Genomic DNA, 15,291 nt, shown 5'->3' with positions numbered 1-15,291 from the left:
TTGTTGGCTACGAATGTGTACATGTAGCGGGGGAGACAGCAGTGTGGAAGTTGGCAGGAGAAAAAAAAAATCCCACATCCCCAAAACATGCATGGTAGTTTAATTGAAGACTCTTAAGTTGCCCGTCGGTGTGAATGTGAGTGCGAATGGTTGTTTGTTTATACAGTATGTGCTCTGCGATTGGCTGGTGACTAGTTCAGGGTGGACCCCACTTCTCACCCGGAGATAGCTGGGATAGGCTCCGGCACGCCCGTGACAGAAGTGTCAGGCAGATGTGCTAACCAGTCGCCCAACGTGCTGCCGTAAGTAATGCATGAAGTGACAAAATTAAAAGGTTAAATAAACAAATCGATGCAGATTTTGAGAGAAAATTGCTTCTCTTTTTAAAGCAAACAAACTTTATTAAAGAAAAAAAAAGGGATTACTCAGTTATGTGACTGAGACCAAGCATGACAACCCCAGTAAAAAAAGAGACACAAGTCATTTAAAAATATCAACATTAAAAGATTGCAGAAGACAAAGTTACAAAGGAGAGTGAAGCGAAACATCTCTTCTAATCTGATGACAAGCCTAAAGGTACAGTATGTAACACTTAATGCAGCTCGAAAAGCGAAAAATTAATGTGTTGTTGTTTGGCTCACACTGCAGGTTAGTTAATATTTGCGAGATAAAATTCCTCTATATAATTGTTGAAAGTCATGGCAATCCTAAGAAACCATGACTCACAAGGACCATAGAAAATGGGAAGGCCAAAATCAATGCAATAGAAAAAAGTGATGTCTTTTTCATTGGGCCCTGGCTGAATCGCTGATAATTGAAAAAAAAAAAAAAAATGCTTCTATCAAGTGAATTCCATGGACAATTTTAGTGGTAATCTATAGTTTGACCCAACTGGATTATTCTACATGGACTCTACCGAACCTGATTACAGCGCAAGGCACCATTTGATGTCTGTAAGAAACTATGCAGGCTTTGACCTTAATCTTATGTGAACCCAACAGCACTAAGCGCCAACGCGCTGAAGAGGTTGTACTGTATGCACAAGAGATTGTGATTTAACAAAGATGATAAGACGTATGGCATGTTGACATTGTTGTCATTCTCATTGAGAGGTAATACTCAGCATACGTGGTACATGGTTAACTAGACTTACAGTGTATTCTTATACTTTATATTTGCACCGATCAAATTCTTCACCCACTGTGTTATTAGTCGCCAAAATACACTCACTAAAGTCACATAAAAAAAACTCTGAATTCCTCCACATCTTTCTACCTTCCACAAAGGTGTAAGCAATTATCATGAGATTGTATTATTTATGACGCCCCAAATATGAAAAAGTTATTGTAGCTTCAGCACACTACACCCTACTCCTTAACTAAACATATCAACATATTCACATCAGGACAGATTTATTTGGTATCGCAAATCATACAAGCGAAAGGTTAGATCCAATTTAGAATCTTTGCTCTTACCAAAGAATGTGATTCAAAAATTGTGACACTCAAACGTAAGCATTTTGGGAAAAAAATATGTTTACAACAGATTTTCAAATTGAGACTGCCATTACATCAATAATAACATTCATGTGTGTCCTGAAAGGAGAGTTACGAGCAGTCGGGTGGCAAGAGTGTATGTAGATCTGATTAGAGCACACTGTAATGGTTTAACCCACATTACAATATAAATATGGAAATGGTCCTCTGTTACCTTTCATTTGGGGAAACGATTTATATGCACTGAAATGTGTAAAATTATGTCACACGTGCACACACATTTGTATCAATTTCTCATTTAGTGCCAAAACAAACAAACAAACAAACAAACAAACAAACAAACAAACAAACAAACAAACACACAGACAAACAAGCAGATGGTAAATTGTTCAAAGACCAGATATCACAAATCAAATCTGTTAACCTGAATTGATTATGTTATTGTTCATGTTTCACAAATACAATTCAGAAATGTTTCTTCCTGTGTTATTAGTAGCTCACTGACGTGTAGAACACCTATTGTAATAAAAACCTGAAAAGCAAGACGATGTAACATTTAAGTCACCATTGGAATGGTCTAGTTTACGAGTGAAAAAGTCGGTTACTCTGAATGGAAGCAATGGTGTAGAGTATTTTTTTTCTCATCTCTATTTGTGACATCCTCATAGGCCACTCAGAAGAACATAAATAGAAAATAACTAGGTAAAAACCCAATATTGTATTCTCTAGTACTCAAAAGGGGTTATTTGTTGCCACGCGAGCCTTTGTATAGACCCCACATCCTCTTTTCATCTGGCTCAAACCACGTGGGGCCACATTTATCATAATAAACCAGGATCTCCGATATGGCTGTTAGAGAATATATGGCAATGTCAGGTAACACTAACCTGGCGGAGTTTAACATTTAGGAGAGCTGCATTGGTGCACAGTAGCTGTGAGTGTGTGGAAGTCTCGGACATATTCCAAAGTCGTTACATAGCCAAACTCAAGCGACCATGTATCATTAAGTTGCTATATTAAAATTGTAAACAGATACCATTTTCCATCATGCATCAACGAAGCTTAAAAATGTCCTCTCTTTATTTCCCTTATCAAAGTTGTAAAACATGCTACAAGGACTACTGTTCCTCTATCTTTACATCATATACCTGTAGTTATTCATTTAAAAATGGGTTATATTGTATTAAACAAGTATTTAAGCCCCTACAAAACAGTAGAAATCACACTATTTTAATTTTATTCCATTTTCTTTGTATTTGTTAGTTGTTAAAGAAGACACTTGTTGAGGTGAGCGACAGGTAAGGTAAATGAATAATTGAACAGACCAGTAACATTTTGGGATAGGAACATGACATAGTGACATAGATCATTGTTATTGTAGAAGCCAGTTAGCAGCTGCAGGCATTACTCTTATTTCCTCCACCAAGCATAAAATTATCATAATTCGTCAGATAAAAGACGACTCGACCATTCCCACCACTTTTTCGAGCTGTGGTGCGCGGTCCAAGTAACGTTGTAATCCAGTAAATGTTTGTGCAGATCCGGATTAAGGTGCACTTTTTTCATGCTGTTTGAGTCACTACGATGTAAATGGATAACGCCGCGATAAATTAAAAATGGCGACATCCTTCCATTTGTAAGCCCCAACGCCATACGTGAATGAGGAAATTTCTCGCTAACTAACAAACTACTTGTAACTACTGTCTGTATTCATTGTTGGAGTGCAATAGGGGATGTGTTGTCCACAGGGCGAGCAGCAGAAATGTCAGATGGTATCAGACACTCCAATGACAATTACGTGTATTCGTGTGCAGGGTGGAGGTGAGATTACTCTTCTTATTTTGCAATTGCCCCAACTCTCAGTCACATCAGTCTTTCTTTCTTTTGTATTTTTGTATATTCCCTAACAGCGGGATTATCTTCTGTTGTGCCCACGTAAAATTATTATCCTTCACAAGATGCTCCTTTTCCATAAAAACATAATCCGTTCATCTTCGTTGTCCGTGATCCTTAAATGGCAGTATTTTTGACCAATGCAGGTGGTCAATCTAAGACTCCTCCTCCCCTGTGGAGACAGCCAATCGCATGGCCACAGGCAGGTGATCCGTGAGGCCAGCCAACTGTGTTACAAAGTTGAACTCCTCTAGTTCCTGTAGAGGAAGGGAGAAGGTCATTATTCTGAATTATTCAAAAACCCTGAGTATCATATAATTTGGTTCAGATAGAGCAGCTTTTCCATGTAAGCCTATCTCCTGCTTCCTCCTCTCGAACACCAACTGCCCTCATGTCCTCCCTCACGACATCCATCAACATTCTCTTTGGTCTTCTTCTTGCTCTCTTGCCTGGCACCTCCATCCTCATCATCCTTCTACCAATATACTCACTCTCTCTCCTCTGGACGTGTCCAAACTATCGAAGTCTGCTCTCTCTAACATTGTTTCCAAACCATCTAACCTTGACTGTCCCTCTGATGAGCTAATTTCTAATCCTATCCAACCTGGTCATTCCTAGAGAGAACCTCAACATCTTCATTTCCGCCAGCTCCAGTTCTGCTTCCTGTTGTCTCTTCAGTGCCACTGTCTGTAAGCCGTACCTTATGGCTGGCCTTACCACTGTCTTATAAACTTTGCCCTTCATCCTACCAGAGACTCTTTCGAGACTACAGATACTGTAAATTATTGCTACTTTTGGTGTCGGCGAACCTGGCATCCAGGGTTACAATGTTAGTGCAATTAATGATGCTCTGATCTCTTGCAGAATTTCCTGAACCACATGTGGGATTGTGTCCAATACAGAATATGTGTCGCTGAGAATGCCAGAGACACCATATGTTTTACTATGTGGCCTACTAGCCGAGAGTTGGAACCATGTGAGTAGAGGCTTTGTGGCAGGTGTCCCATGTTGACATATGCAATGATACTTCCCATCTCCTTTCAACACTGATTTTTCCCCTCCTTAACAGCTCTTGCTCTGTATATTATTATAGTATGGTCATAATTGTTGTTTCCGAAACTGAACTTACAAAGGTAACAATGCTCTGTTTTGATTGCCACTGTCAGAGAGATAATAATTTGACAATCATTATTTGGTTCAAGTGGTCATAATGATGTGGCTGGCCGCCAGTAGTCCTTGTGCAGTACATGGAGAAAAAACATTAAATGGAGGCTGAGGTTTGTTTTTAAGGTCAAGTAAAAACCAATGCATCACTGACTTGAATGGATGTTACAGTACCACGTTCTGACACAAGGTGGCATTAAGCGGCAATATGCTGTACAAATCACGTTTTAGGTTTTCTAATCGCCTTAACAAACATATTTAACATGGAAGACGATTATTTTATGATATATTATTTATTTAAGAGATTTTATGATTCATCCTATTAGCTTTATGACATATTTAAATATTTAGTTCCCATTTCTGATCCGACAGCAGGTTTAGATTAACACATTAACTCTTGGTACTTTTTTGACACAATCAATTGAAGCAATTATTCCGACTTGGGTAGGAAGTGTATTGTTTTATTTATATAAAACAATAACTGAAGACTTAACAAAACAAAGCATCTAATGTGCGTATATTTAATATCATTTTTCAATTTCACTGCAATTGATGCATTTGATTTGAAAACCTAATTCAAAATCCAAGACACATCTCGGGTACTCCACTATTCCAGTATATTGAAAGTAATCAGAAATTAATATTCAATGATGGGTTTGTGCTAAATGGGACTATTGTCATTCCACATCAGTAGAAATGTAATTTAAATTTGATGTTGGCTCACAGCGCAAATTACCGTGGAAAACCAAAGACAAACATCGACAAAAGATAGACTTTTTAAATGGTTGTAACAATAACTTACAGTTTAGAAACACCACATTACGTAAACCCCTTTATTAAACCTTGGCACAATGTTTAGAACCTGTTTTGCTTTGTTTTTAAACTGTGAAGGTGGCATACCACTTGATCTGTAATTGAGACTTTTTTGCTACAGGTGTGGGATTTGTGAAAATGATTGTAAATACTAATTCCATTTGAATATTGTTCCTAAATCGTACCAATTTCCACTCCTGCTGCAGGCCCTCGTCACTGTACAGGATGTAGTCAATCCGACGTCCATTGCCTTTCAGTGGAATGTTCCTTCCTTTCTGGCTGCTGGAGGGACACTGGCTTTTGCTCGGAGGAAACACCAAGTACTCCTTTCTGCCCTCCTCGTTCTCCATCACTCTAAAGTGACATATGATATGAGAGACGCGTCAAACTGTGATGCCCATCCCAACACAAGAAATGTCGGGAATGAAAGTGCAACAGTTTGAGCAAAATAGAGCTGCTGACATGTGGGAGGTCAGTATTATCTAGCATAATAACAAATGTAACAGTAGGGTTGTTTTTTAATTTACAAATACTTCAGTTAATGCTTAATTATACTACCTAAAATCTATTGCTCATGGTCATCACTTTGAAAAAAAAAATCAAATTGACAGTAGAACAAAAACATGACACATTTTTGAACTTACTTTTGTAAACTTTCCGGTGAACTGACCTCATCATCATAAAGTCCACTGGGATCCAGCAGGGTACCTTTTCAATGGTCGTGAAGAAACAAATTATGATGCATAAGCATGAGAGGCGGAGAACACACTGTCACAAATAATTCAAATACAATTTATTGCCAAGTAGTCTTTATTTGAATATCTCACTTAATCTTCCTTTTAATTAACCATGTGTAAAAAAAAGAAGAAGCTGTTCTTGCATGAAGTTGTCCTGAATCCCATCAGGGCACCCAAAAGACAACACATTTCTAGGAATATAGTTTGAATCAGTGACACATTACTACAGAATTTCTGATAAACAGTATAAAATGAAAACTTATGCCAAAATAGCTTAACACATCAGCTTGTTTACACTTGGAGTGCGGTTAACAATAAAACATTGAATTAAGTTTTTATGTTGGCAAAATCAGTCACGAGACCTTATTGTCACAATACAAATACAAGCCTTAATGGCACTTAGATCACAAACAACATGTAGAATACAACAGGAAATGAATGAAAGAAGCCAAAGTACCAAGCAAACAAATGAATGCACTGGTCGCGGTCATTCACCTTTCTATTTTTGCCTGAACATAGGAAATAATAATGGATATGCATGTTGTTAACATAGGCAGCACAGTTGAATTGTGGCGAGCTTGTTCGCCTCGAACCTCCTTTGAAAAAGCTCTGTGTGGGGTTTTTCAAGTTCTCCCTGTGGTGCCTGCTCTCCAGCTACTCTGGTTTCCTCCCACATCCCCAAAACATGTTTCTTAAAATAACCGAAGATTCTTACTTCCCCGTAGGTACGAATACAAGTGTGAATGGTTGTTTGTCTATACGTGTCCTGTGATTGGCTGCCGACGGTGTACTGTACCCCTCTTAACCCAAAGTGAACTGGAATAGGCTCTAGCACACCTGCGACCATAATGGTGACAAAATTGATGGATAGATAAATTGTAAACAAAAAAAAAACCCAAAACATGAATCAATTTAATTGCTAATTTTATCTATAGCAGATCATACTTACACTTCAAGTTTTGGCCAAATTATTAAATACTGCTTTATTCTGATACTGCATATTAAGTACAAAGTAGGACAGTTGGCGTGCTGGCTGGCTGACTGGTTGGCTGGGTGCCTGCCGTTTTGGCTATTGTGTTCATTTATTCTTTTTTTTGGGTAAGCTTCATGAGATAGGATAATCCTCCTCTCAATCTTTCATTGATTCATTCTTTATTCCTTGATTCCCTATTTTATAACAACTTCCAAGAGACAACAAGCCGATCTGTTGCGCTGGTCCATCACACAAAATCCCATCCACATAAATAAGGCCTCAGTGAACAAACACACACTGTCCCTGAAATACCGCTGGCCTAAATAACACTTCCTATCCAGACCAAACCCTCTGGTTGCTACGCCATTAATGCCCATGCATCATCACTGTACTAAATGGATTTCATTTTAAAAGGTGGAACCATGGCGTTTTAACTGGAGAGCCAGATGACAGTACAGTTGGCTTAGCTTCTATTGTTTGTGTCATAGATGTATCCTGTCGCTGTAGGTTTCCAGCCTGTAGAGGTGTGAGTGACAAGAGCTGTAGTGTGTGTCTGTGTGAGTGTTGTTGTGTCTGTGTGAGAGCATTATTACCCAGAGCCCATGGTTTGTCCTCTCCTGGTCCCTGGCGGCACGGGTCCTTGTAAAAAGAAAAAAGTGCATGCTGTTGTTCCAACTTGTCCTCTGGGGGAAAGAATACAAAAACACATTTACGTGGGACTAATGTGGGAGTTCAAAATGTTCAAAATAAACTACACTACATCCTCAAAAAGGCCCAAAAAGGATTATACTTTGTGTGGCTACGGCCCGCTACGGCAGGAGCAGTTGCGACAGTCATGGAATCCGTTCTATGTTCAGGCCAGTCAAGTTCATCCATACCAAATCCTCTCATCCATGTCTTTATGGACCTTGCTTTGTGCATTGGTGCACAGACATATTGGAACAGGAAGGGGTAATCCCAAAATCTCTTGGTATGCTGAAGCATTCAGAGTTCCTTTCACTGGAGCTCAGGGGCTAATATTTTGGACATTTCCAACTTTGTGGTAACAGTTTGGAAATGGGCCCTCTTGTTCCAACATGGCTGTGCTACAGTGTACAAATCGAGGTGCATAAAGACATATAGATGAGAGAGTTTGATGTAGATGAACTTGAATGGCCTGCACAATCCTGACCTCAACCCTATTGAACACTTTTGGATGAATTAGAGCAAACACTGATTTTGCCAACATAAAAACTTAAAAGCCAGGCCTTCTTGTTCAACATCAATGTGTAACCTCACAATGTGCTTGTGGGAAAATGATCATAAATTCCCATAAACACATCCCTACATAAAGATGTTTATTGAAAATCAGTTCCAAAGTTAACAATTCCACGGGATCATTAGCTGGCAATTATCTTATCCATCCTATTTGGAATAATGATGGGCACACCCGTGACCCTAGTGACGATAAGATGAACGGAAGATGGATTATGCAACGTGTGGACTGGCTGACATTCATAGATTCGCGGGGCCTGCAGGTGGTGTTAATTGGCGACATCACTCTTACCATTTGAGTACGAGTACCAGATGGCCACCAAAAACAGTAATTTAACAACTAAAAACAACACATAAAATGACTAAACATGACACCACTTTAACTAGTACACCCTGCCTGTACAAAATAACACAATATGCATTTTGATGCAGTCAAAAAGTAATTTTAAGTATAGCAATGGATTCTGTGTGTTAACAGTGCATTTTTAACACAGGAACCCGCACACAACCTGTGCGGCGGCACATTAATCATTTTTCTTTGATTATAATCTGGCTGGAGTGTGTCAGCTCTTGGATGACAAAGGCATCAATGCTATTTATTGACTGTCCGGACCGCTCTCCAAATCTGAATTCAACGGGGGCGATCCAGAGGAGACAAATTGCCATCTCATCAGGAGCATGCCCATATGTTGTAGGGAATGCATGCAGGCACTTCATAACTTTCCACACTACTCAGACACATTATGTGTTGTCTTGAGAAAATTCATAGAACTTAGTCAACCACAAACTACCTGGCTTTTATAGTGCTAAAATGCTTGGATATTAAAAGAAAGACACAGATCCTTCTACAGAATGGTTTTATTTAGCCTTATTTATGCATACCTGAAGAGCAGTTGTCAAAGTTGAGGTCACCCAGAAGGACGTCAAAGGCCACAAGGTCTTCAAGAACTTTTTTCCCTTCAGGATGATGTGATGAAGCTTGGCGGAACTCTGCCCCCCACTGGAGCAACAAGTCCAGCTGTTCACATCGCACAGGGGCATCACCTGGCAGAAAATACAGGGAAATGTTTGATTTTGTCATCAATGTTAAAGTGAAACCAAACAGGAGGGGGAAAAAAATGTCAACACAGAGAAGAGTCTTGTTGACAAGCCGGACAATGAATGGATGGATAAAAAAAAAATAGTACAAAGTTTGTGAAATCAGGCTTAAAAATGGTCAAGAATTTAGACATTCTTTCAGCTTGCAGACTCTGTTGCCGTGTCGCTGAGAGCTCTGAAAATCCCGCCTCTCCTGTTAATCAAATACACTTACCACCTTCCTTCTCTCAAGGCTCCTTTCCAGTGACCGAGATATCACACGCTGTCACGGGCTGCAGAGAAGCAGCCTCTGAGCCGGCATAACGACCATAAGCCACGCCGCCAGGACCATTGTCCCTCCTTTGAAATTCAGGGGGCATCGTGCGTATGTGGCCGCAGAAAGGTGCTCCATAAGCTGTCAAAGCTGCACGACGCTATCCAGTCCTCGTGGGGCGGGAAGGTGGAGAGAAGGAGGCTGTGAGGGTAACAGCACTAACGCTGTTGCCCTGGACCTCCAGCAGCTTCTCTAACCGCTGATAATGGGCTGCGGGGTGGCGGATCGTGCGTGGGTGCCAGACGGCAAGACACGTTGCCGAAATAACAGAAAACACATTGCACACTATACTGGTGGATCTGGGTGAAGTTCTTTACAAGGAAGTGCAATTCCCCCCAATGGCCACTGCATGGAATAAGGACTCTTGGTGTTTATATAGTGGTATATACACCCCAGCCCCGTGACATTGATTTTTGCCCCACCCACAAAACCAGGAAAACAACAATTCAGTATTGTTCTGTCTTTGCACATGTTCTCAGCACTTATCTTCAAACATATTTAATGTAATGAGAAACAAAACAAAAAAATTAGTTTGCTTGTATTTTAACTAATTGATGTAATTTGAAAACCATGTAAAAAAGCTGACATAAAGACAACCTTCCTATGATCTCGGTGAAATGATATTCTTCAGTAGAAACAGTAGCATTAAATTGTAATCAAGAGACAGGATATTTGTATGTGTCTCTCGCCCAGTCAGGGATAAGCTGCAGCTCACATTGAGAACAAGCAGCATAGAAAATGAATGGATGGACGGCTATTTGTGTCAAATCATATTTGACATACAGAATCTATTGCACATCGCTGGTCTAATAATACAAAATGTGACTATGCATTGTATGAATTGCTATAGTTTCTGTTTTCAATCGAAAGTGTTTTTTGTTCCCTAGCCGAGTACATCGTTGGGTTCCTAAGAGTCTCGCAACTTTAACTTTTCAAATTTCACAAAAGTTGTGCTAGGTACCACAGTCGTTAGGGAATGGCAGTAATTGGGTAAAGCTAAATGCACATCAGACTATTACTTGATGGGTAAAGAACTGTCACTTCAGAATGACAAAGGGAGAACCATCGCTTATTCTTCCTGCAGAGAAAACAAAATCTATATCAGGTTTTGTAATGTAAACCACCGGAACTCTATCAGTTCCTAGTTTACTCTTTGCTATTACAGTAAGTTACTAATTTTAGTGAGACTTTTGCTGTGTAATATTTTACTGGGGCAATGTGTATTTGTTCCTCCTGCCAAGCAGACAAAATTAAGGTGCAGAGGGATGAGAGGAGCTGAACAAGGGGGTGGTAGGTGTGAAAAAGTCTAATAGTGTGATAAAGAGGCGTCAAGATATTTGTTAGGGTGTAGATTGCTTTTGATTTTTTCACTCTCAGGTCCAGTTTGAAGCACTTCATGCACACTGTTTTATCCACAGTATGTAAGGGCCTGTGTTTTTATGTAATTTGTATTTGTCGTATCATAAATCTTAATATGACTGTAACAACGGCGAAGAAACAAATTAATGCTGTTTTCTGCATTGTGCCAGATTTCCAATATACGCAACTGTATCTATGGGTCACTCTGGCTTTGGTACAAACACTGAAACACTACAAACACAAAACCCCCCTCTTCCATGTCTATGCCATTTACCGTAATTTCTTGTGTATAATACGCATTTCTTTCCCCCCAAAAATGTAAAAAGTCGATGGTGCGCTTTATACATACGTATAGGGGAAAATGAAAAAAAAACGTTGCCATTTTATAAATGTATGCCGCCATCTAGAGGTTATGAAAAAGCTGTACACTTTCATTCCAATATCCCATCGCCACATAGACGTTATGAGAAAGGTGTACACTTTCATTTTAATACACCACCCCCACCTAGAGGTTATGAAAAAGGTGTAGCCTACCCTTTCATTCCAATATGACGGGTACCTATGACTGCATAATATGTACAGTTGTGCTCATAAATTTACATAGCCTGGCAGAATTTGTGAAATATTGTTTTTGTAAATATGACTTATGACTGAACAACAACCATCATTAATTTCTGTATGGTTATGTTTAGTTTGATGATAATGCTTTTCTGAAATGCTTGACAGTTTAATTTCATTGAATCCCATTAAAATAAAATTAAATGTGTTTCGCCTGGCCCTTCATGTTTTCTTGAAAGAATTGTACCCATCTTACAAATTCTGCCTGGGTAATCAAACATATGAGCACAACTGTGTGTTTTCTCATTTACTAAATAAAAGTAGGGCTTTGAGTTTCAAAATAACAGCAAGTAAATAAAAAGTTATTACGTGTTCAAATTAAGTGCTTAACTTCAGAATAATTATTTGAAAAAAATAACAAAATACAGATAATACTACATGTTTTTATCATATGGGTAGAAGCAAAATCATGCATTGTAAAAAAACCTTTACATTGGAAGAAGGGTTTTCCAGAATTTTGAGGTCAACTTTGGGGGTGCGTATTATACACGAGCAATGATGGTATATAGAACAGCAAGGCAGAACAAAGGTGCATTAAACCTGCATTCAACAAGCTGTGTAAAAAAGAATACAGCTCATCAGTCCAGTATCTACTCTGCCACTCACCATAAGTCAGTTGGTATTGACTCCAGCAAACACACGCACACACACGGTTTTGCCATTCTTTTGAAACAAATCATCAGTGCCTGTTTCCTGCCATTGATTAAAATGCATTAAAGTTCTGTAACATGGTCAGCGGCGGACTTGCCTTAAATGATGCACATGGCACTGACCATGGTTTGCCCCATATAGGCACTTTTACTTGCTTTGTCGTCTGGCTTTTCTTTTGCATACATGTATAACGGTAACGGACTTGCAGGTCAAATCGTGCAACAGGGACTGGAACTTGCAAAGAAAACTGTCCAATTTGAGGCTTGATCTCACTTTGCACGTACAAGTAAAATTATATTTGTTATTGGCATTTTTAGAAATAAGATTAATTTTTGTGGAATTAAGGAGTTTACATAGAATTTGATAGTCCAGTTACTGTCCAATTCATAAGTCAATATTCTATAACATATTTTGCCAAATTCATTCACTGCAGTACTATTGTAGAAATAGTAACACAAATGCAAACACAACAAACAGAGAGAAACAAATAAATGTTTGATCATGAGGTGTCAAATACAAACTGCATTTTCAGGCCTCTCCTAACATTGTATAATCCTCATTAAACACATCTTAATTAAAACATCTCAACGACAGTGGAATTAATTAATGTGTATCAATCTTCTATTTTAATGTTGTAATATCTCTTCAATCTGAAACCACATTCCTGAGTAAATACTGTACACAATAATTCCAGTATGTAATGGGTTTATGCTCCATTGTCTTGTTGGTTTTCTTGTGCTATCCATCCATCCATCTTCTTTACCCTTCTCCTCACTCGGGTCACGGACGTGCTGGAGCCAATCCCAGCTATCATCGGGCAGGAGGCGGGGTAAACCCTGAACTGGTTGCCACCCAATCGCAGGGCACATACAAACAAAAAACCATTCGCACTCACATTCACACCTACGGGCAATTTAGAGTCTTCAATCAACGTATCATGCATGTTTTTGGGATGTGGGAGGAAACCGGAGTGCCCAGAGAAAACCCACACAGGCACGGGGAGAACATGCAAACTCCACACAGGCGGGGCAGGGATTTGAACCCCGGTCCCCAGAACTGTGAGGCAGATGCTCTAACCAGTCATCCAGTCACCGTGCCTTTCTTGTCTTTCTTGTGCTCTATTATATTAATTTATTCAATTTATACCACTTATCCTGTAGCCTATATATATATATATATATATATATATATATATATATATATATACGGGCGAGACCTGGTTTTGGTATTTTTGGACCGGTGTACGCCCAAGCACACTTAAAAGTTGGATGTCTGTGCTAGTGTGAGCGTTATCATAGCTTTCAATGCTGTCAAATCGAAGTGCCTTCTCTCATTCCCTTTAAAAGCAGAGCAATAGTCTCGTATGGAGACATCTCTATATGCAGAAGAGGACGCATAGTGATCCTTGTGTGACTGGAGCATTTAACATTAGTAGGTACCGGTACCTAATGAAAAACAGAATGAGTTGGTGGAAACCTCTGGTGGCTAAAATATGTCCACGGACTAGAGGCTGACATGGGAGTGGACTTGGACTCCCGCTCCCTCGTCTGCCTCTACCACGGCCCTCATGTATCTATATACCCTCCAACGGTTGTTCGTTTACCGCCCCTCCCGCACGACCCCCATAGTTGTGTGCAGGCCAGTTACGTGGGTTGATTTAAAAATAATAATAATAATAATAATGTGTTCAACGCAGCTGGCACGGTGTTGGACTGGTTAACACATCTGCCTCACAGTTCTTGGAACCGGGGTTCAAATCCTGATGATTTGCAAATCATTGTATTCTGTTTTTATTTATGTTTAACACAATACCCCAAACTTCATTGGAATTTGGGTTGTATATGTGCTCTGCGATTGGCTCGCAACCGGTTCAGGGTGTAACCCGCCTCTCGCCCGAAGATAGCTAGAATAGGCGCCAGCAGCCCGCGACCCTAGTGAGGATAAGCGGGGAAGAAAATTGATGGATGTTCAATGTATTGTTTTCTACAATGATTAAGGGGTTGGATCCCTATTGTCTGTCATCCACCAGACGTCCAAGGTGCTCACGTGTCATATGTGCCCCGATCAGATTCACCAAAATCGCATTAGACAAGCTGTGCTATGTAGACAGACTTTCTGACACCAAAATCTCACTTCACCAAGCGCATCTCCAAGGGCACATCCTCACTGCACCAACTTGGCGCAGATGAGTCTGCCAAGTGGGCAAATGCGCAGCGAGTCTTGCGCTTGCACGAAAATCAAGATGAGCCCGTTTTTACGCTGAAGCAGTTGCGCAGTCTACAGAAATAGAGCCCTATGAATTGGCCAGAGGTGTGAATGTGTGTGTGCGAATGCAAGTTGTTTGTCTTTGTGTGTCATGCATTAAACTGGTGATCAATCCAGGGTGTACCTTACCCCTCTCTCTGGGATTGGCTCCAAATTAACTGTGACCCTGAACATGAGTAACATGTAAGTAATAAAAATGACAATTGTGCATCACATAAACATTTGCTCTGTGAGTGCCCATCTAACTTCAACTGAAGGATTTTGACGTATTGTAGGACTCTTGTCCTCTAAGAGGCAAATATGTTTTATGCTGTCTTTACCCTGGCTTTTCCTCTCCATTTTAGCCTCATTCCTTCTCCTGCCCCAAAGGATCTTACGTTGAATCTATATTTAGTCACCGCACTGGCAGTGCTATATTTAGAACTGTGAGAAGTGTAGGAGGAGCTTGAAATATCAGGCAAGGATTGGGAGACATGTCTCGAGTAAAAAATGAGAAAGCCATTGACCAGAGCTTTAAATAGGGCCGTGACGCCTTAAACAGCTTGAGCCAGTCACCATGGGAACTGCAGGAGGATGAAGGCAGAGGTTTCAGTGCACACATTTACAGTATGTGGCTCTCTGGACGTACCACCACATACAGAACTGAAAAGTGTGGTT

General features: G+C 39.9%; 1 protein-coding gene across 3 annotated transcripts in view; it reads right to left on the bottom strand.

Moving 5' to 3' along the window:
- Window positions 1-383: 383 nt before the first annotated feature.
- The window catches only part of smpd3 (sphingomyelin phosphodiesterase 3), an 80,479-nt gene continuing 65,571 nt past the window's right edge, over window positions 384-15,291 (bottom strand). For 2 of the 3 annotated variants that reach the window (XM_061677323.1, XM_061677324.1), the window contains exons 6-10: window positions 9,213-9,374; window positions 7,670-7,759; window positions 6,011-6,074; window positions 5,552-5,720; window positions 384-3,646 (exon numbers count right to left, since the gene is read on the bottom strand). In XM_061677323.1, coding sequence (XP_061533307.1) covers window positions 3,545-3,646; window positions 5,552-5,720; window positions 6,011-6,074; window positions 7,670-7,759; window positions 9,213-9,374 — 587 coding nt within the window. In that variant the 3' untranslated portion in view covers window positions 384-3,544. Of the gene's footprint in view, window positions 3,647-5,551; window positions 5,721-6,010; window positions 6,075-7,055; window positions 7,593-7,669; window positions 7,760-9,212; window positions 9,375-15,291 lie in introns of those variants that run through there. The other variant, XM_061677325.1, reaches the window with a different exon arrangement.

Source organism: Phycodurus eques, chromosome 5, assembly GCF_024500275.1.
Source record: "Phycodurus eques isolate BA_2022a chromosome 5, UOR_Pequ_1.1, whole genome shotgun sequence".
In the NCBI taxonomy this organism is placed as follows: Eukaryota; Metazoa; Chordata; class Actinopteri; order Syngnathiformes; family Syngnathidae; genus Phycodurus; species Phycodurus eques.
The sequence above is the reverse complement of the archived record's forward strand: the minus strand, read 5'-3'. Positions and strand labels throughout refer to the sequence as shown.